Below are 22,569 nucleotides of genomic sequence, written 5' to 3' on the forward strand. Positions count from 1 at the left end.
TCCTCAGCATTATATTTTCAAGGTTCATTTATGTTGTGTAGCATGCATCAGTATTTCATTCCTTTTTATTGCCTAGTAACATTCCATTTTATGGATATACCATATTTCTATTTATCCATTCACCAGTTGATGGGCATTTGAGTTGTGCCCACTTTTTGCCTATTATGAAAAATACTGCTGTGAATATTCATGTACAAGTGTTTGTGGGAACATGTGTTTTAATCTTTCTTGGGTATATACCTAGGAGTAGAATTGCTGAGTCATATGGTAAATCTATATTTAACCTTTTGAGGAGCTGCCAGACTGTTTTCCAAAGTGGCCGCACAATTTCACATTCCTACTAGCAATGTGTGAGGTCCAATTTCTTTACATCCTTGCCAACACTTGTCATTACCTATCTGTTGTAGCCATTGTATCTCATTGTGGTTTTGACTTGCATTTCCCTGACACTGATGATATCGAGTCCATTTTCCCCAGGTAACTTTGGTTCCTTTCAAGAATTCACATATTTTATTTCTAGAAAATTTCCTTGTGTTATAGCTTTGTTTTGTTGTTATATTTTTCTTCTTTGGGGGCTGTGGTGTTACGGAAATTGATGCGGTCTCCTTAGGCCACTGGAGGTTACAGTGTTGTCTGGTGACTGGTCCTGACTATCAAGGGGATAGAGGCAGGAGGACTATGACTGGAACCCATGAGGTGTCTCCTGGGGCACCTCATCAGTCCCGTGCGCAGGGATGCAAGTTAATGGAAAGGTACTGTGCTACCTCCAGGCAGATCCTCAAGAATGAAAGTTTGGTTAACCTCACCAGGAAAGACTGGCCTGCTTGAAGGTCATGGGAAACCTGGAATAGGTACTGAAAATGGGAAATCATAAATGCCAATGAAGCCTCATTACCAGTTTCAAAAATGAGGATTTTAGCCTCTATTGATATTTCCTTTCTTATTGTATCATGTATAAACCTAGAGTTTCTAGCAATGTCCTTTTCTTTCATCTCCATTCTCTTCATAACAGTATTTAAAGTTTATCAGTGATAGTTAACTCTGAAATTTGGTCAAATTGCAATACTTGAGATAGGATGATGGTGAAACTTAGAGGAAGAATGGACCATCACCTACAGATTGGGACTTGGGGCCAGATACAATATCTGATGAGACTGAGCTGCCCTCCTTTGGGGAGGCATGAGTGCACTGTTGTTGTTGTAGGAAAGATGGTTGCATTGGGCAGCCTAAGAGATGGACTATAGTGCAGTTTCTTTTTACTCCCCAGCATCTGAATATCTTCTAAGTTGGAGGGAGCCTCCCTATTTTGAGTCTTGGAAGGAGGCTGGGCCCCTCCTCCCACAATAGAAGCCAACAGGTCTAGTAGAATCCACAGTAGAATGCTTAAATTGCCTTGCCTGTTGATAGCTAGAACCCAGGCTCATGACCTAGAGCTGGACAAGCCAGTGGTCCTGCCCAAAACTTGAATCTTGAGTGAATACCTAACATCACAGAAGTGTTTAAAAATAATTCTCGGTGGCACTAAAAGTGCAGGCATACAACCTAACTGGAACAGCATGAATGTTAGAACAGCATGGCTTTGGCTGAGTCTCCTGCTGCTTGACCTTCCTGGGTTTCTACCATTTCCAGACCGGGTCCCCCTAGCTTTTCTAGTAAAAGGAGTAAAACCATACACAGCTCTAGGCTTACTTTGTTTAAACTGAGAGACACCAGAGGAAAGAAAGAAACTCTCTCCCAGCCTCATTCTCTGCAATCCCAGACAAGTGTTGAAACCATCTCAGGTTGGCTTACATCTCTGAGGAGAGGAGGAGGAGACTACAGTTGGCCAGGCCTGGGCTCGATGCCTCCTCCTTCTCCATCCTTCCTGCCTTGGGTGGCCAGGGGAGTGTGATGCCCCTAAAGAATCATCTGATCCAGGGGGTTTCAGGCAATTCCTCAAAGGAAAGATTACTTGTCAGGCAAAAGCAAAAGATGCTCACCACACAAAATCACAGAATGTCAGGGCTGAAAGGAACCTCAGGTGTCATCCATCCTGTGCCCTCTTACAGATGAGAAGACCGTACAGGGTAGAAAATTATCAATGCTACACAGAGTTCAAAGGAGGGAGAGTGTGCAGCTGGTTGAGGAGATCAGGGTGGGATTTGACCCAAGACCTGACATACAGCAGGTAGACTGGGCTGGTTTTTTGCTGTGATCAGTACTTTTCTGCTCATAGTCTTTTTATCTCAAATTCTACCTCCCATAACTTCCTTGGCTTTTAGAGGCCTTATTCATTCGGCCTTGTTATTTTTCAAGTTCCCTTCACTTGGATGTGGTGCCCTGGTTTTATGCTCGACCTGGTTACCTGTTTGGACTTGGTCTCATTCTCTGTCCAGCTGGTTGTCTTGACTGGTAAAGGCCCAAGTCTCAGCCAGTGGAATTAGATGACTCCCCGAGAGGTCTTCTGTGTGTTCAGAGAAGACCAGGGGTCACAAATGCAAATACCTTCCAGCGTCAGGCAGGTAACAAATGTGTGAAGTGGCTGGCTGTTACTTAATAAAGAAGTGGTGTTTGTGGGATTTAAATTCTTATTTAAAAAGCAGAAGCGAAAAAAATCGATGTGCTGCCCAAATAAACCCATCTGCTAGTTTCTGCTCTTGCTGTCAGTTTGTGACTCTTGGGTTAGACACAACCTCCAGCTATCACAACAGGTTCTGGAAAACCTTTATCTCCTAAACTGCCTGGGGCCCATGAACTCCACAGTAAAGAATTTGTACGCTGGAATTCAGGCTGCCCACAGCAGGCATTCAAACATTTATAGACCTGTTTTACGAACTGGTGAGGCATTTAATGGAGGCCAGATTGCTGAAAGTGCCACAGGGCAAAAGCATCAGCATGCAGGAACAGCCTCTCTTCTCCACCCCAGCCTGGTGGTAGTTCTACGCCCCAGGATTCCGCTAAGCAGTAGGACCTGTGTCATTAAGCTCTTAGGCCTCATGCTGGCGAGAGCAGAGGGGAGGAGGTTGTCGTGAAAGGGTATGTGCATCATGGTTTCCCACAGGTTGGATCCCACTTCCCCTCGGATTCTATCGCCGGTTTCCCATTAGACCAGGCTGCTCAGAGAGTCGCTAAGCAGCTCTCAGCTCATCTATCTACACCTCTCCCATCCTTTCCTAGCCCGCGTAAGTTCCGCCTGTCCCCTAAAGCTGTCTTCAACCCCTGGCCCGGGGAACCTTGCCCTCCTCTGGTGCTCCTGCCCGGTGGCACCTGTTCAGGCTTCTGTCACTCGCCTGGTTATTTATATGCGAACGTAAACAAACGCACAAAGACTGTGGGTCCGCCTACCCGGCGGGTCCGCCTACCCGGCAGCTCCTCACCGGAAACATAGCCGTGCGCCCCACGCAAATGAATGAATGCATGGTTTTCCAGAAGTCAGGGTGCGGTCTACACACAAGGAGAAGGCGCCGCAGGGCACCCACCCCACCCACCTCGCCGCCCAGGACTACACGCCCTAGCATGACCCCGCGCGCCCAGAAAAAGCGAACGTGATCCGAGAGCGCGGAAGGCGAGGGAGGACAGCCTCCCAAAGAAGGTCCGGGCCCCCCCATAGGCTAAGACGGTGCCAGGGGTGGGCTCTTCTTGCAGCAGCGGGTTGCGCATTGGTTGAGCTTCCATACCGGGGGCTGGGATTGGTCGTGCTGCTCTAAGGGCGCCCTCCGCGCAGAGGCGGAGTGGACCTGAAGGGCGTGGCCGGCGCTGGGTCCCGCCCCAGGCGTTCCGGACTCCCGCAGGAGGGCCGCTTGTATCCACCTGGGACCCCCGCCGCGGGGCTGCCGCATGGGCCTGTTGAGGCCGCGGGCACCGCCGCAGGCCCGGTCCGAGAGTCCTAAGCGTTCGAGGTGCGGTAGGTAGCGGCCGGGGCGCGGGCACGGGGCTTGGGGGTCCGCGGCGCCGGCGGCTGCGGCCCGGCCCCTTCTACCCTGAGGTCTGCGGGGTCCGGCCGGGTGGGCCGCGGGGCCTAGTGTCCCTCGCCAGAAAGGGCACAAAGGCTTCGCGGGGACAAGGGCGCCTCGTGCGAGCGCCTCCATTTTGCAGGCAGAACGGCGGGTGCGGGTCGCGGCCGGGAGGCGAGGCGCGGAGGCGGCGTTGGAATAGCTGGAGCGCCGCGAGGCGGGGCCGAGGGAGCGCATCCTCTCAGCCGGGCAGCTGCGCCGCGGGTCTGCCGCGCCGCGGGGGGACTCGCTTTCCCTCGCTGCCTCGCCCCGGGCTTGTCCTATTTACCCTGCGCGCTCGCCGGGAGTGAGGGGCCCGCGCTGCTCCCGGACCCGGGCTATCGCAGGACCCTCTCTCACCAGCTCAGGGTCATTCCAACTGTTAAGACGGAGACAAATGATGCATTCTGGTCGCCTTGAATGCAGCAGTCCCCGCTGCTTGGGGGAAAAAACAATTTGTCTCACTTTTTACGCCTAGAATGGCCACCCTTTCCAACTGTCATCGGTAGAACAGTTCTCAGCCTAGGGGCACAAGTCCAAAACCTATTTCAGGCCTTTTATAATTATGAGATTGGGTTCGGTATATTGTTTGTAATAAAAATTAACGGAAACCTACCAGTGCCAGAGCAGATTTGGATCTCACTGGGAATTAATTGCGGGCTGGGGGAAGGCAGGCAGGGAGATAGGTGGCAGTCGTAAATACCCTTACGTTCCAAGATCTGGGGTATGAAGGATGTTGGTAAGATGCATGACGAAATGTGTTGGGTCAAGGAGTCAACAGTCCAGGGCTTCGTTAAAAGAACTAGAGGTTAGCCTTCTCATCTTTGTTTCCTTCACCACCTGAGTCAGTCAGTTCAGGGCCACTCAGTAGAGAAGAGAGTAAATAACTCAGGAAGGCTTTTTAAAGCTCTTCCCCCACCCCACAACTAATTGTCACTCCTTCCTTTGAGCTACCTTCCGTTGCCTCTGTTTTTATACATCACACTGTATTGTGGTTTCCCCAGCCCCTAGCACAGTGCTTGGACTAGAGAAGGCCCTCAGTGATTGAAGGAAGCCAAAAGAAAACAAAAAATCAGCAGTGTAGTCAAACGTTGACAAAATAAAAACTTTAATTCCTTTAACTCGTTGGGCCAGTTATTCTTACAGGTGAGGGAGATAGTTTAGCTCTGGCTCTCTTAAGTCAAATCAGACTTTAGCTTTGCCAAGTTACCAGCTCTGGACAATTTATTTAACTTCTGTATGCCTCTGTTTCCTCTAAAATGGGAGTTAGAATAGTACCTACTTCATGGCTTCTGAAGGTTAAATAAAATACTGACATAAAGTGCTTAGCATAGTTGCTGGCACAAAGAAAATGTTCAGGAGCTGGTGGCAGTTGTTAGGATAAAAATAAACAGATACTTGAACAGATTCACTAATACTAAATGTCTGTATAGTATTTGACCCTTTGGAGTCTGCCTGCCTTTTGGTCCCTTATAAGTTCCTTGATTTAAAAAAAAAAATCCCTTATTCCAGATTTCCCCACCCCCGAGTAAAAGTATTCTGTGGAAGTTTACTTGTTTATGCATTTAGAGTATCACCACCCACTGGACATTGATGGAGTGGCCAAGTGTTACAGTAGTATTGGATAAAGTCTTCATGTGGTCTGTTAATCAAAATGGTCGTGTAAAAGCAGGGAAGTGAAACAGATGGGGCCTGATGAAAAGTCTTTAGGATGGTAGGTTCCAGTGGAGGTGGACTTGTGGTAGCTTCTCTCCTTTTAACTTGAATCTGTTCTCTTGAAGAAACTCTCCTGTCTTTAAAGTTGTTCACAAACATTGTGAACAGTGGAAGAAGTTTTCCTGTTAGCTCTAAACCTATTTGCCAAACCTTGAGGTGGCAGATACACCCCCTGTGGGGATATTGCCTCACTTCCAGGTTTTCCTGTACCACATTTTGGTAGCAGGAAACAGGCTAAGTTGTACATTTCCTTCCAGCTGTAGGTCCCCTTGGCATGTCAGTTTCCCTTAAATTATTTGGAGTCTCCAAAACAAAGACCATACTACTTTTCATTTGTAACCATCACAGGAGAATTCTGGTCCCTGATTCTGCTTTTAGTGTAGCCACATGAATCTTGAATCCTTTCTAGGGAATACTATTCTTTCTGAAGGTACCCTTCCAGTTGTGACAATCCATAATTAGCCATTAAAAACCTGCCACAAGGTATTGAGCTTTTTCTCATGTCCTGTTGGAAACACGTTAAGGACAAGGACCATAAATTTCCTTCTCTTGTATGCTTTGCATAAAGTAGGCACTCAGTGAGTGGTTATAAAGCCATTGTAGTTCCTTTCCCGGGTGCTACAGCAGGCTTACTAACCTGGTGGTTCTGAAACATTGTTGTGCTTGCCAACCACCTGGAGCTCTTGCTAAAATGCAGATTCTGATTCCAAAGCTCTGGGGTGGGTGGTGCTTGAGAACCTGCATTCCCAACAAGCTGTGAGGTGATGCGAATGCTGCTTTTCCAAGGACAGCACTTTGAGTAGAAAGGTACTAACTTTAAGTATCTACATTTGCTTTTTAGATGTACTGGTAAATAGGCTTGGTTTTCTTCTGGTATTGGGATGAAGTCTTGGATTTAGGAGCCTTTTTTTTTTTTCTATTATTTTATTCTGTTTTTTAATAGTTCCTCTATTTTGTTCCAAAAAATGATTTGAGGAATTTTTCCAAAATGCTTTCAGTGTAACAAGATTTTTAATAAAAGTAATTAAAGAAGATAGGGTAAAAGAAAATTAAGAGAAGTCAAGGGTAAGAGTAGAACAAAAGGGGAGGGCCTCTCTGTGCTATACATTTTACTTGGATAGGACTACAGATTTGGTCCTGAGCTTCCTAGCAGCCAAAGCAAAGAAGAAAAAAAAATTTATTAGTTTTGGCAACATCTCCATTACCTCTAAAGTAAAAACAGGCTGACTACTCAGTGAAACAGCCGTTTCTATTACTGAGCTCAGAGAATTCTTCTCCCACAGATTCTCCAAAGAGGACACTTTGATATAGTGAGTGATGGTCTTAATAGCACCTCCAGAAAATCAGTAAGATTCATCAGTCTTCATACACGTAGCCTGATGGACACAGAGAACTGTCAGTACAGTAAAAGCAATGGCCTGTGGAACTGCAACCATGTGGTCCAGGGCCGGCCTCTGCAGACAGTCGGAACGATTTTTGTTACAGGGGAACTGTGTTTCTTCCTTGCTCTTTGATGGGAACAAGAGGGGCTGGCTGATTGACATGTTCAGTCCCCGTCACCCTCATACTTTGAGCTTTGTTGGACGGCAATAATCTCCTGACTGTTGAGGGGGCCAGAGAGTTTGGGGTTGAGGGAAGGGGTGGCTGGAAACTCGGTTAAGCGCCTTGTAGATGTGGCAGCTGCATCTCCTTAGAGGCTGTGTAAAGATCTCTCATTGACAAGTTAGAAGATCAGCCTTGATGTGAGGTTCCCGGTGGTCCCAGTCAGCCAGCTGGTGAGTGAGCGAGAGAAAGTGAGGGGAGAGCAGCCTGTGACAGCCTTCCCACCACTCTGGTTAGAGGGTCGCACTGGCTCCTGCTAGGGCCCTGGAGGACTCTGACTATAAGCAGGAGGTAGGGAAGCAGCCCTGCGGAAGGAAAGGGAGTGCTGGGGCCAAGGTTCCTGAAGATGTCATCAGCCTGTTGCCAAGCCGTGGGACACACCTCTGCCCCTTCATAGCTCTGAACCTCTTCCTTTTTGCTTTGCTTTGCTTTGCTTCACCTGCAAAGGAGGAGGGCAGAGCACTCAGGGTGACCTGCCCCACAGGGAGAGATGGCCTGTGTAGAGAGAGGACTGAGGGGCATCAGGGTTGTGCAGCCAGGGAAGGAGCAAGTGGAATGGCAGGCGCCCTTAGCCAGTGGCCTCCCAGTCTCAAACCTCCAGCCACAGCGTTCCTGGCACCCGCCCCACCCCGAGGCCGGCCTGGGCCTCTTGTGACTGCCCCTTTTGTTGGCCTCCCTCACATATGTCTTTACCCGCTTTCATGCTGCCTCCCACGCCTGGACTGGCTTCTGCCTTTAAACTCATTTCTCACACCAGTCTAGTTCCCCCAGAAGCCTTCCAGCAACCTGACGATGCTGGGTCCTACCCCACAGCCCTGCTTCCCTTGTGGGCAGCTTCATGTCCTTCGAGAAAAAGCAGCGCTGAGAGCCTCTTTGTCCAGTTCTCTGGCCAGGTTCTGCCTCTGTGTGTGTGTGGTATTTGCCTCCTGCGAAAACAGCAAGGAGTGTCAAGGCTTGGGCCCCTGAACTGGTAGGGCTGGCTCTGTCGAGCAGCACCTGGCCTTCGTGGCTGGTACAGCTGCTGTCTGTGCGCTCAGGTTCAGAGACGGGCCCTGCCCAGAACCCAGCTTCCCGGGCAAGGTTGATATAAATCAGATTGTTTGAAAGGGAGTTTGATTTAGAGAATCCTGGGGAAAGTCCTTTTTTGATCAAAAGAGGGTTGCCCCCTAAGTTGATCATTTATATTTTTGAATGGTTTAGTTAAGAGGAACATTACCTCCCCCACTAACTACCCCAAACCCCAGTCCTCTGTTCTCCATCCTGGACGGGCGTGGTAGGAGGAAGCCCTGGCAGCTGTGACCAGACTGCACGAGGGTGGTGCAGCAGATACCAGGAAGGGTCAGATGGCCAGGCTTCCGAGTTAGTGTTATCCCGTGCATGATATGTGAGCATATTTTTACTGTAGAGCAAGAGTAAGCCAAGTCTGCATCACTCCTAATTATATCTGGTAGGTCATACACCTCTGCAGGTCCTGGAAACTAATGGAGAATTTTAATACTAAAGTTCAGGTGGTCCCTGGCATATCCTGAAGCTTCTGTGGCTTGTCTCTTGGTTTGGCCAAGCACAGGGCAGAGCTGGTGTGTGCAGACCTTTCTCAGGTGGGAGGGTTGAATTCATTGTCTATACTCTGAGCCCTCCAGTCACTCAGTCCAACTTCCTGTTGCTTCCCTGTTAGGAAGGAGGCTGACTGAGGCCTCTGTCCCCCACAGAGCTGCCAGCCTCCAGGCACACTGTACACGTGTGATTAGAGAGCAGGAGGGACCCATGTAGATTAGTAGGTTTTTTAAAGCTACTGACAGCAGAGCAAGTCATTTTCATCTGAGCAGCCCATTGGGCACTTTGAAAAGGAGTAAGCTGTCTCTCATTGGAAGGGCCCAAGTAGATCCCCACCTCTTTCCTCACCCTCAGAGGATTACAAGGAATGATGATGTGTAAAGTCTAGACTCTGGAAATGAGGGCTGGACTTTCATGCATTGTTACGGATGCCCACCTGGCAAGTGCAGAGAGTCAAGCCCTAGAAATCCAAAGCTTGTGCATTGGCTGGGCTGATGTTTTCTTCCACATTATTGATGTTTTAAAAATGGTTTGTCTTCAGCAGTCATTACTTCAAGGAGTTTTTCCTGATTATCTCTATCCCGGTCGATTTCTCCCTTTCTTTGTGTTCTGTAGTACTTTACATAGAATTTGGAATGAACACTCACAGACTTTTTCTATCACATATATCGTAGTTCTCATCAAAAATTTATGTGGCACAGGGAAAATACAGCATGATTTCTTAGGCAGATTAATAAGTAAGATTATGAAAGGACTGTGTATCCAGACTGAGAAAATAACCACCCATAATTTGTCTTTTCAGAAGTACCATTTCTGTGAAAACATTGAATTTCAGACCTTTCCTGGTTGCTGAAGGGCCTCTGGCAACAGGTTAACCTAGTTCAGTTTTGTATGTGTACTTAAAAGAGTCACCTAGAGGTATCTCCTGAATAGTTTATAATTCTAGCTCACTACCCCCTGCCTGCCCCTCCAACCCCGGGATGAATGGATACCTTCTTTTTTGAATAATAAGATCCAGGCAAGACAGATCATTTGTTTGCACCCCTCTGTTGCCCCAGCATGGTCTTATTCCAGTGCCCTGTCTCCAGACCACACTCTTTAGTTAGCCACCCATCACGGCCTGACTCTGGCCATTGAGAGTTTCTAGGAATGCAGCAAGTGGCAGAAATTGGGGGTCATAGGCTAGGTTCAGCCTTCACCCTAATTTTTCCAGCTCAAGGACTCAGCTTATTCCCATAATTGTGAAAACACAGTTTGCCTGTGTCTTCACGTGCAGTTTCTTAAAGAGCCACCAGGTGAGGATGTGGCTCCATGAGACTCTTTATCAGCAGAACTTGGTCACCATCTTCCTGTCCCCCTGCCAGTCTCCCCACCTTCCACCCTGGGTGCCTTTCTGGTAACTTGTTCCCCAGTTGGTTCATAAGGAACTTGGGTTCTGAGTCACACAGACCTGGATTTGACTCTGAGTGGCTTACCTTCTGTGAAGTGAGGATAGGAGAACCTGGCTCCCCTGGGAAACAGGTGCTCTCTCAGGCTGCTGGTGGGGATGGAAATCTATGCCACCTGTAGAGGTGGAACGTAAGCCAGAAGTACACTTGCAGGTCCCCTTCACCCCAGCGGTTGTCATTCTGACTCTGCTGTGAGTGTGCTGGCACGTGTGCAGTGGGGCATGCACGTGGTTCTTCACACAGCCTTGTTTGCAATAGCAAAAGATTGGAAGTGATGTAAATATCCACTAGGAGTGGACCAGGGAAGTAAACTAAGGTGCATCCTTACAGCGGAGTGCAGTGCTGGGCAGTGGTGAAAAAAGAGGATGCTGTCTGTGTATTGCTGAAGAGAGATCTCCAAAGTATTTCATTAAAAAAAAAAGAAAAGTTCTAAACAGTGTGTTCTGTCCAGTTTGCTACTTTGTTGTAAAAATAGAGGGAAGGATGGAGTAGATTTTTGTGTTTGCATTACACATCAAGAGATGAGATGCACACAAACTTAGATTATTTACCTGTTTTTGTGGGAGTATCTAGTAGGAAATATTTTAATTGATTTATATGAAAATCTGGCTGCTTTTTCTTCCTCTGTTGGACTCCTTTGTTCCTTGCAAGTGACTTGTTAACCTGATTCTTTCCCTCCCCTCCGCCCTGTGACACTAGAGCACCAGTGGAGACTGGCACTGTGCACCGGGCACTGTCATCACGCCCTGTGAGCACTAGCTTGTGTGGGTGAGGAACGGGGTCGGGAGTGGAGGGAGACTCACACTTGAGGGTAGTTTATATTTGAAACACAGACGACCTGTCCAACAGCTATTCTGATTAGTCCCTGTGCACGTGGTGGCCGTGGGGTGATGAGAGAACCATGTGATGTGTGTGCTCTCCTCTCGGCTCACCTCTGATTGTCTGGAGCCTGGCCGGGCGGCCGGGAGGGCAGGCGGCTCTGGTTTCCTCGGCTCGCTGCCTGTGGTAGTGCCCCCGGTGGTGTCCGTGGTGGTGGTCCGGGTATGCGGCGGGGCATGAGGGAGGAGCCCACACCCACTCCACTGCCTCCTCCACCTTCTCAGGTTTCCCTGGTGCCCCCAGCACCTCCTCTTGCCATCACCCCGCCCTCTTATCTCTGAGGAAGCAAGGCTATTTCTGGCCAGGTTTGGGTTTTGAGCTTGGCCCAGTGCACTGCAGGGCCTCTGAAATCCTGCAGTGCTCTTCCCTTGCTTCCCACTCCAAATCCTCCTGGATCTGTTCTACTGCCATTCAGCCCATCCCCATTGCTCCCGTCAGAGCCCTTGCCTGCACACTCAGGCCGAGGGGGCTCCCTTTGTGTCCCTGAAGCTCCTATTGGAACAGTTCTGTTTTCAGACCCAGCTCCTAGACTCTTCCCTCTTTCCACCCTGAGAGCTCACCCCGGTTCTCCCCCACCTGCCTGCCGCCTGCCTGGTGTAATTCTCTCTCTCACTGTCTGTGTGCGGGTGCTCATGCCATTACCACTGTCGCCCACCTGGATTTCCACTGTTTCTCTCAGGTACAGATTAATCGTAACCCAAGCCAGCAGTTGCTGCTCTGTCTTTGGTTGCCGGCCCTCATTGGCATGAGAAGGGTCTGTCGGCTTCACAGCCCGGTTTCTGTGCTTTGAGAGGGTCCTGCCTCCTCTGCTGGCAGAGCAGGCTCTGGGCTCAGCCTCAGCCTGGGCGTGCTGGGACCTGTTGTTCTCTGGACTCGAGCTGCCAGGGCCAGGCTGGAACCGCCTGCTGTTGGGGGTGTTGTGACAGCTGCTGTGGGGCTGGCACAAGGAGGGTCCCAAGCCAGGCCCCTTCCCCAATGGGGCTGGGCAGAAGAGACAGGGACAGAACAGTGACCTTAGGCAGGACCAAGCGTTGACTCTGGTTTGGGTCTGCATTGACCCTCCTGGGCATCTGCTGCCAGGGCCACTCCCAGCCACATAAAAGCAGAGGACAAAATGATGTGCTCCTGTGTGCCCTTTGGAAGGGTCTGGGGCCGAGGAAAAGCCAGACCTCTCTTTTTCTCTGAGGAAGTCGCCATCATTTGTTCTTTTTTTTTTTTTTATTTGGCCAAAAAATGTTTGTCTAAGTCATTAAAAAGTGAAAAGCAAGGTTTCCTGGATATAGATACAGAAAATTTATTTTTTTCTCTTCCTTTCCCATTTTGTAGGGAGCCAGCACTTCAGCAGGACTCTGGCCTAGGGACATCCCAATGGCTCTGGGAGAAGAAAAGGTAGAGGTGGCAGCATCTGCAGACACAAAGGCCCCGTCCTGTGGGAGGTGGAGCTGCAGGGAGCAGGAGGCGGACAGTCCGGGGCCCATGGACAGGGAGCAGCTGCCACGCCTGGAAGCTGAGGGGGGGCTTGCCTCCCCTGTCGCGGGCACCGAGGGGCTCCCTGCCCTTGCCTGCTGTGGAGGGACTGACCCTGGCCCCTCTGGAGCCTCCCAGCCACAGGCCAGCAGGGCCAGCCAGGAGCTGGTAGCGGGTGGGTCTCAGCCTGCTCTTGGTTGCCTGCTTCCTCCTGCTGGCCTGGGGACCAGAGACCTGCACTCCGTGGGGAGCCAGGTGAGTACGACGGCAGATGGGACTGTAGGTGTACCTGATGCCATCCTCTGAGTGCCCCAGCACTGTCTCACTGTCTTACGTGCCTTCCCCGCCCCCTGTCCACGGTGGGGTAGTTGGGGAGCCTGGGTGATGACTTCTGTTTTATAGGTTCAGGTGGAGAGTTGGGCCTTGTGGCCAGCAGGGGGCTCTGTCCACAGCATCTGCTGTTCCTCAAGAGTGTGACTGGTGACCTTTTGAGGACCCAGCATGCTATGGGCAAGACTTCTGCCCAGAGGGCTAGGCCAGGGAGCTGTGATGGAGGAGCCATGTCCTGTTGTTGACTTGGTGCTGTGGAGGCTCTAGGGGTCCCCTGAGGAGACTTGGGGAAGGAGGGTCCAGGAAATGGTCCTGTCACCACCCCTACTTTGCAGGTGAGGGAAGTGAGGCTCACAGTGGTACATCTGGAAGCTGGCGGTTAGGGGTTGGCATCAGATCTGTCTGCTTCTAAAGCGCACGCCCTGAACCACTTAGGGGCTGGTTCGTCATCGAGCAGATTAACAATCTGAAGTGAAGAGGCTGAAGAGGAGGACTCATTTGTCACTGTTCAGTCACCACTGGGTGTGAGCTGAGCAGCGTGGGGCCTGGTGGATTGCCTGACTGCCGGGTTTGGGTGTGCCTCCTGTCAGTGACAGAATGATTGAGGCTCCGTCTGCTTCTCAAAGGTTAGGCGGTGTGTTCCAGCTTCAGCACGACAGAGTGGCTTGAGTTCTGCTCACCCACAAACTGGGCATCTTTGGAGGAAGAACTTTTGAAAGGACTGAGGGTGGGATCGGTTTGGGGAAGACAGGCTGCTCCCCGGAGCTGGCCACCAGCAGCACACACTCTCCATCTGATTCTTGTCACCTCTTCCTTTCCTCAGTATCATCTGGGCCCCCAAAGAGAACTCCCGAGTTGTCAACGAGGACAGAAGTTTGGCTGGCTTATTCTCACCGTTTCCTTCCCTCCTGTCGTTACAGATGGAGGAGACTGGGCTTCCTGCCTCTAAGGAGCTACCTCAGACTCGCCCCGTCCCCAGAGTCTCCACTTTTAGCTCAGGACACGATGCTGATACGGAAGATGACCCGTCCCCAGTTGAGTTGCCACAGGTGCTGGACCTCAGTCCGCAGTCTCGCATCTCAGGCCTGCCATTCCGGTCAAGGGGAAGGTCTGCCATGAACCCGGGGGCCCTTGCTCCTCAGTCCTCCAGCTGCAGCGGCTCTGCTGCGTCCCTCAGCAGCAGCCTTCAGGGTCACCAGGAAAAGGTGGCGTCTCAGGGTTGCTCCCTTGCCCAGGTCTCCTCCTCCCTGGAGCTGGTCGTCCCGCCCTCAGCCCCCTCGGGGGTGGGGCCGGGGCCTCGGCTCCAGTGGTCGCCCCAGCCTGTGTCCTCTGGGGGCGATGCTTCCGCGCTGGGCGGGAGGCGTCTATCCTTCCAGGCTGAGTACTGGGCCTGCGTGCTGCCAGATTCCCTGCCTCCCTCCCCCGACCGCCGCTCCCCGCTCTGGAACCCAAATAAAGAGTACGAAGACCTACTGGACTATACTTACCCACTCAGGCCCGGCCCTCGGCTCCCAAAGCACCTTGACAGCCACGTGCTGGCTGACCCTGTTTTGCAGGACTCAGGCATAGACCTGGATAGCTTCTCCATCTCCCCAGCAAGCACCCTAAAGTCACCTACTAATGTCTCCCACAGTTGCCCACCAGCAGAGGCGACTGCCTTGCCATTCTCTGGGCCCAGAGAGCCAGGCCTTAAGCAGCGGCCCTCTGGAATACCCCAGAATCAGGGCAGTGTGGGGTTGGCATCTTGTAGCCATCTCACATCTACGCCCAGAGCCCCAGGCAGCAGGGACACTCCTTGGGAGAGGAGAGAGCCTACCTTGAATGGTGTGAAGGACTGGCCACCCGTGGACAAGCACCTTGAGCTGGGCTCTCCCCACCTAAGGACAAGGGACAGAGAGTGGCCTTCACCCAGGCTGGAAGGAGAGAAAGGGGCCAGCCAGGGCTTCCGGCACCTGGCCTGCACGGAGTCCAGATGGAGGTCAGAAGAGGAGGTGGAAAGTGACGACGAGTACCTGGCCCTGCCCCCTCGGCTGACACAAGTTTCTAGCTTGTTTTCGTATCTGACTTCCATTCCCACCTTGGTGCCCCTGCTCACTGGCACTGCTGAAGGACAGAGCTCTCTGGATGTGTCGGACAGTGATGGGCCAGCTTCCCTCCCATCAGACTCCAGCCAAAGCCAGCTTCCCTCTGGGGCTGCTCTCAGAGGGTCTGGGAGCCCTGGGGGCCAGAACCACAGTTTGCTGCGCTCCTTCCTCCCTGCGAGGGGCTCTGCGGGGGAGGGCAGTCTGGTGAGCAACCAGGCCCCAGGGGTCTCCTCTGGACCACTGAGAACACGCGCCTCCTTGCCGTCTGTGTGGGACCGGCGGGCATTCTTGGATCCAGATGCTGAAGGGCAGCCTCCCAGGACAGGAAGAGAGCAGGGGAAAGAGTCACTCGTGCAGTGTGTGAAGGTAAAGTCAGCATTCAGAGGCTTTACGTCCAGTTGTCTGGTCTCTTCTTCCCGCAGGCCACTCACCTCTGGGGAACCTGTTAACACTGAGCACGTGTGCACCAGGCATCATGCTGCACCTCATCTTATTTAATCCTCACAGCTCTACTGCTGTTCTCATTTCACAGTTGGGGGAAAAGGCAGCAAGAGGTTAGGTAACCTGCCCCTTCACGGTTAGCAAGGCCCAGACCCTGAGCTGCCAGCCACTACCCCAGGCTGCTCCCCACGGCCCTTGACCTTGGGGATTAAGAGGTATAAGAAGGACCTGTGCTCAGATGCCTCTGGGGAATAAGGGCTCTACACAAGTGTTTTCTTGGCTGCAGGACTTCTCAGAGTTCCAGTTTGAGGAAGTGGTATAATTGCAGAGTTATGGCCACTGAACCTTGTGGACCACCCAAGACTGGAGATACAGCTAATACTCCCTGGAAGAATATTTGGGTTCAGTCTTTTTTTTTCTTAAATTGAAGTATAGTTGATTTACAGAGTTGTTTAGTTTCAGGTGTACAGCAAAGTGATTTAGTTACACATAGATATACAAACATTTTCTTTTTCAAATTCTCTTCCATTTTAGGTTATTAAAAGATACTGAATATAGTTCTCTGTGCTATACAGTGGATCCTTGTTTATCTATTTTATATATAGTGGTGTGTGTCTTAATCCCAAATTCCTGAGTTGTCTCTCCCCCTCCTTTCCTGTTTGGTAACCACAGTTTGTTTTCTGTTTCTACGAGTCTATTTCTGTTTTGTAAATAAGTTCGTTTATCGTTCAGATTCCACATATAAGTGATATCTTAAGATATTTGTCTTTCTCTGTCTGACTTACTTTACTTACTATGATAATTTTGAGGTCCATCCATGTTGCTGCAAATGGTATTTCCTTTTTATGGCTGAGTAATATTCCATTGTATGTCTATACCACAATCTTTTTTATCCAGTTATCTGTTAATGGGCATTTAGGCTGCTTCCATGTCTTCGCTATTGTAAATAGTGCTGCTGTGAACACCGGGGTGCATTTCCAATTAGAGGTTTCATCTTTTTCCAGATGTATTCGGCTCTGTCTCTTGAGTTTGCTTGTTTGTAGAATGTGGAGCTTTGTCTCTTTGGAATGTTGTGTGGATTAATTGAAATAATTCATGTCGAGGGCCTTGCGCAGTCCCTGACACAAGGATCTTCAGGAAGGTGGCTGTCCACACACTCGGAGAGCCCACAGTCTGCTTCCTGGGCGAGCACCCAGACACCATGTCCACACGGATGCAGGGCAGCCAGCCTGAGGGGTGGGTTTAACTTGCCCTGTGATATCCCATGAGTGACTCTCTGTCCTGTGATGTAGGTAGGACCAGTGTTAGCATGTGCTCTGCTTTGGGATGAAAGATTGCTAGACCGTGAGGTAAAGTGCTTGGCTCACAGCTACCCCCAAGTGAGGGGCTGGAGGGAGGCTAGGGACCTGGCTTCCTGGGCAGGATGGGGGCAGAACAGGGATAAGCAGTTTTAATTCAGTCGTTTCTAGGCGTAGAATCACATCTGTCATGATTTGTGGTCATGTATTGTGTGTTCATGTTTTCCCCAGGAGTGTTTCTAGAGTTGGCAGTAGTGCTGACCCAAGAACTGGTTTCTGTCAAGCAGGCCTCTTCTGGGCTGTCCCTGTCCCTGCCCTCTCCTGAGCTCCTCCATCCTCACCCACAGGGCTGGCCTTTCCCAGCCTGAGTGGGGGACAGAAGCAAGGTGGGGTTCTTTATATGTCCTGGCGGAGGTCTGGAGTCATGGCGGTGGGGCAGAGAGGAGACCAGCGCCTCAGTGAGGGGAGGCTCTGGAAAGGCGATGAGACTGTATCCTGGGATCCCCAGGTATTTTTAACCTCTGAAAATGTGAACAGCGGTTCCATGGATAACACCACGTGTTCTGTTTGTCTACACAGACGTTTTGCTGTCAGCTGGAAGAGCTGATCCGCTGGCTGTACAACGTAGCAGACGTTACCGACCACCTGACTCCGCCCAAGTCCAGTCTCATAAGCCTCAAGTCTTCTCTGCAGCTTTACCGGGTAATACGTGGTCCTGGCCTCTGGCCATTGACTCATGAGAGCAGTGGCTAAATTACTTGATTAGAAAGTAAAAGTTCAAATAACTGATGCTCGGTATGTTGTGGCTCAGTTGACTTTTACTTGAAATCGAATTCGAGGTTCTTTTCAAATTCTTCATGCTGAAAAACTGTAAAATGTATGAGTAACTTCCCAGGCCAAGTAGAGTTTGAAGAAAGTACATTTTATTTATCCTCAATCAAAACTGCTTAAGGGTGATTCGCAGTGAAATTTTTCAAATGTCTCAGGTATTGGTAAGCATAGATCTGCACTGTTAGGAAGTCACGAGTCACATGTAGCTATTTAAATAAAGTAAAATTAAAAATGAGATTTTTCAGTTTTTCTAGCAAATTCCAAGTATTTAGTCATCACATTTGTCTTGTGGCTGCCATATTGAACAGAGCAGGTAGAACGTGCCCTTCATCACAGAAAGTGCTGTTGGACAGCACTGACTGCTATTTAAAGATTTGAGCTGAAATTGTACTGAGTCTAGAATATACACAAAGCATTTTAATGGTATTTAAACAAAAATATGACTCAGTTTGCTTTGCAGGGTATTTTGGGGGGTTGGGAGCTATCTCTTTCTAGATTTTGTTATGTTAAAAATCTCTGGGTTCTGGTTAACTTGACTAGGTCAAGTGTGTCTAGATGACAGTTTGTGCTGTTCTGGCATAACTATCAGTAGGTCCCCCCTTCATTCTCAGAAGTATTGTGGATTGGATGATAAGGTATCAAGTTACCCTAAGTATAAACATTAACTTTGACTGAACTACCCGCTGGCTTCTAGCACGTACGTTTGGTCAGGCCTCTTTAACCTCGTCTGAAGGAGCAGAGGTGGTGTTTGTGGTCTGAACTTGATGCTAGTCTGGAAAGGGTTTGCTGGGACGGTTCACTGAGCAGAAGAGGCTGTGATTTATGAGTGCCTGAGCCAGGGCGGCACCACCCAACTCAGAGCTCCCACCACGCCCAGGCAGGAGGAAGAGCATTTATTTTCTAACTTGGAGCCAACTAAAATTTAGGGGAGGGGTCTGGCCTGGTGGGCCAGCTGCCCTACCCTAGTGGGAAGCTTTTTCCTGCTGTGTGGAGAGAGGTTGCCATGAGTTTCTTGCCCAGAGTACGCTGAGAAAGGAGAGGAATGCTGAGTGTGATGGTCCCCTGTGCGCAGCTCTTGAGAGCATGTGCAGCTGTGCGGGGACTGCTCCCAGAGGGCCCAGGGGCAGCACCACCGCAGGGAGAGGAAATTGCCTGGAAATTGCCCTAGTCTGACCTACCTGGGTGGCCTTTCCAGGTAGCCTCAGCCCTGTTCCCATCCGAGCAGATGTCAAGTAGAAAAGCTCCATTCCCCCCCCCTTTTATCCCTCATTCTGTGACCTGAGCCTCCCCTTACAGGCTAGCCAGAGGCAACTGTCTTGCTTTGTGGGTAGAGCTGAGATCTGAGCTGGGAGTTATCCCTGCAGGTCATTGAAGCCTAACCCACTTGTCACCCACACAACTGTGTCCCAAAGTGGGACCACACTGTCAGCCCCTCCCCACACAAAATGGCACATGGCTCATGCGTATGTATGAGCTACCTTGACCTCACTTAAATACCTAATAGAGGCATGTGCATTTGTGCTCACATGTTTTCACTGTGATTCTGTCTCATATACGTTGTCTTAATAACACAGTGGGTTTGTGGCATTATATAAACTACAGACAGGACTGAGGAATAAAATAAAAAGTGAAGGAGAGAGGTATAGCTGAGTGGTAGAGCACATGCTTAGCATACACAAGGTCCTGGGTTCAATCCGCAGTACCTCCTCTAAAAATAAATCAGTAAACAATACCTCTCCCCCCAAAAAAAAGAAAAAAAACAAGTGCAGGTATTAGGGCACAGGAAGAGTGAAGACAGGAGTATAGTAAATCCAAAAGTAAAATTACAGCTTCAAAATGTGAACCACCAGTTCCTGCACCCTGTATTAAAGGTGGTCGTGGATTTGACTTTACATCTTAGCAGGTAAAGGAACATCAGAAACAGCTACAAGGCTGGCTACTGAGAGGAAGAAAGAGGTCAGCTACTTAGGGGACTCAGCTTCCCTGATGCCTTCCCGAGGCCTAAGGTCCACAGACAGCAGGACACTGAGGGGGAGTGGGGTGGAGGCAGCAGTTCCCTGTGGTCAGGTTAACGGCACCTCTCTTGTGGCTCTTACTAGGCCTGTTGGTATAGACGACTGTGTGTGTGAGACTCTCATAGCCCTGTGAGTTTACAGAGAGCCCTGTGAGCTGTAGCATGAGCAGGAAACCCTGACTCCAGGCTGTTCATGAGCCAGGCTCTGCCAGAGAAGAGAAAATGCTCCTTTTGTCCAACTGTAAGCAGAAAAGAGGATTGACTCTGTTGGCCTTGGGCTCAAAGAAGGTGAAGTTAAACTATTGTACTGTTTACTTGGGGAATTTTCAGGACTGGACGGTTAAAGGGAAATCCATTTACCATGCAAGGGATCATTTCCATTAACTTTGAAAAAATGATAGTGATGAAGTTTCTTTTCTTTTTTCCTGATATGCTTTAAGCAATTTAAGAAAGAAATAGATGAACACCAGTCTCTGACGGAGAGTGTCTTACAGAAAGGGGAGATTCTTCTTCAGTGCCTGTTGGATAATACTCCAGGTGAGATGCTTTTTGGGTTTTTTGGTTTTTGTTTTTAATTCTTTTGGGGGGGGGGTGAATTTAGCCAGTTTAATCCCTCTCAGGGTGAGTCCGGAGACCCATACTGTCCCTGGGAAGGAGCCAGTGGTGGAAGACCCCCTCCCATCTGCACCCACTGCCTTAGGATGCCTGCAACTGTCCACAGCCCCTCACATCACGGCCCCGCAATCACAATGAGGCAGTTGCAGGCCTGCACGTGCAGGGAGAAGTCAGGCGTTGCGCCTGTAGGACTGACACTGCTTTTGTCTTTCCCTGGTGGTGTCTAGGGTGGGAATGCTGGCTTGGTTTTCACGTAGGGTGTTCACAGTGGGGAGCCCCAGGGGTCTCCTCTCCCAGTGCAGGTTAGACCCCTCTCTGGTTATCTGCTCTGAGGAGGAATTTGTTCCAGGATCCAAAAGTGGTTGGTCTATTCTCCGGGAACAGACTGAAGGAAGAAGTCAACTGATGGGAGGGGACAGCTCCCCTGTCCCCTTGTTACAGGATGGGTTCCCAGCTTAGAGAAGTGTGGAGATCACGGTCTTGGGGAGTACATCTCAGCATACAGGGTGCAGGGCTTTCCCATTGGCCTTGTCCTTGCTGGGGGCAGATATGATATGGAGAATGAGCTAGGAGAGTGCTAGGTTAAAGCAGTGAACTGATGGACCCCCCAAAGCAGCCCCTTATTTCCTGTAAGACGGAACAACCAAGTGCGGAAAGAGCTCACCTATTTTTTGCCTGCGTTTTGGGATGAAGTGAGGTTTACGCTGGAAGCAAACAATATAAGCAAAACTGGGCAGGACCCACTGGCTAGAGAGGCGGTAAGGTGGCGCTTTCCTGAACAGCAGTGGGCGGGTGCATGGTAGGGAGGTGGTATGGAGTTCCCCTGAGCACTCTGGACATTTTGGGCCCTATAATGCTTTGTTGTGAGGGAGGTGGTTCTGTTATTGCAGGACATTTAGCAACAGCCCTGGCCTCTACCCACTAGAGGCCAGTAGCACCTCCCCAGCTGTGACAGCCCTGAGTATCTCCAGACATTGCCAGCATCCCGTGGGAGGAAAAAAACACCAGGATTGAGAACTGAACAGACAGAGGGGTTCTGATGGGACGAGGAGCCACTGAAGGGATTTCAGCAGGGCATGAATTATCCAGTCTGAACTATGTGAGCCCTTTGCAGTCTCTGCAGGAGGCCTTTGCGTTGGCTCTTATGTTCTCTTGCATTAGGGTTTTTTGGGTTTTACTGGGACAGAAATTCAGTATGCGGAGCTCCTTTGCCACTTGTGACTACACCAGCATTTTACTGAACACTGTGTGTCAGGCACTGTGCTGAAGGAGTTGACATACCACGTTTTTTTTCCATTTAATCGAAGCCCTGTGAGGTGGATGCTGTTACTCCCTCACTTCACAGAGCTGTGAGTTTTCCTTGGGCCACACAAGGAGTGGCCGCCAGACTCCAGCCCCTGTGTGCGGGCTCCCGGGCTACTGGGGGGAGCAGGAGCCTGAGCAGGAAGGAAGCTTCCTGGAGGCCACATGTAGCAGTGGGCCTTTTAAAAGTACAGCTTTTTTGACCTTCATTTAAAAATCAATTCAGTAATATTTCTCAGGACTTAATCTGTAATAATTTATCCTTATTTTGCCCTTCTCTCCAAAGGAGTCTAGAGGTATTTTACTGCCCAAGTAAGAGGTTTTTGGGTTTTCTGTGGTTTTCAGATCTGTATCCAGGCTCGCTGAGATTGACACTCTGCCCCTCCTGATCCTCTGCTTAGGACAGTCAGGAACTTGGCAGTTTTGTGAAAATCACGAGTTCCCCTTGACATTCACAGGGTCTCTCCAATTAGGTGCACAACCGTTCTCTCTTGAGAGGTTCTCAGAGTCAGTAGAGCCTGAGCAGATGGACTCCCTTCCAGCTTCTTCAGAGCCTGCTTTCCTCCTCGGCCACAAGTATAACCTGAGGGGCAGGAAGCCACGTTAATCCCTTCATGATGGATGCCCCCATCTCCGCCTCCAGCCAGAGGTGTCCCTGTGGCCACGTGGCAGGTTTTCACTACATTTTGACCCAGTTACTTTGGTGCATGAGTTGACAGTCCTGTCCGACACCCCAAATTCTCATTATACTGGATCAAATGACTGGACCCTACTGACGTGAATTGAACCAGCCCCCTGTATACATTTTTCAATTAAAAACATCAAAGTCTTACTGGGAAAGGTAATCTCATCCCTGTTCCCGACTTGCCTTTTATTTGGCTCCAACCAACCATTCTAACATTCTAAAATGAAAGTTCAGAAGATAAGGTCCCCTGAATTCCACTGACCACGCACAGGAAGACTGAGCAAAGGTCTGGTGAACGTGTCGGGGAGAACCCAGCCATTCTCCTTTTCTGG

General features: G+C 50.1%; 1 protein-coding gene across 10 annotated transcripts in view; it reads left to right on the plus strand.

The window, feature by feature from the left end:
- CEP68 (centrosomal protein 68) overlaps positions 1–22,569 on the plus strand; it is a 40,140-nt gene that overhangs the window by 11,560 nt on the left and 6,011 nt on the right. For 4 of the 10 annotated variants that reach the window (XM_032497683.1, XM_032497684.1, XM_032497682.1 and 1 more), the window contains exons 3-6: positions 12,497–12,892; positions 13,888–15,417; positions 17,370–17,492; positions 20,076–20,172. In XM_032497683.1, coding sequence (XP_032353574.1) covers positions 12,497–12,892; positions 13,888–15,417; positions 17,370–17,492; positions 20,076–20,172 — 2,146 coding nt within the window. Of the gene's footprint in view, positions 1–3,722; positions 3,884–12,496; positions 12,893–13,887; positions 15,418–17,369; positions 17,493–20,075; positions 20,173–22,569 lie in introns of those variants that run through there. The other 6 variants (XM_032497691.1, XM_032497686.1, XM_032497685.1 and 3 more) reach the window with 6 other exon arrangements.

Source organism: Camelus ferus, chromosome 15, assembly GCF_009834535.1.
Source record: "Camelus ferus isolate YT-003-E chromosome 15, BCGSAC_Cfer_1.0, whole genome shotgun sequence".
NCBI classification, from domain to species: Eukaryota; Metazoa; Chordata; class Mammalia; order Artiodactyla; family Camelidae; genus Camelus; species Camelus ferus.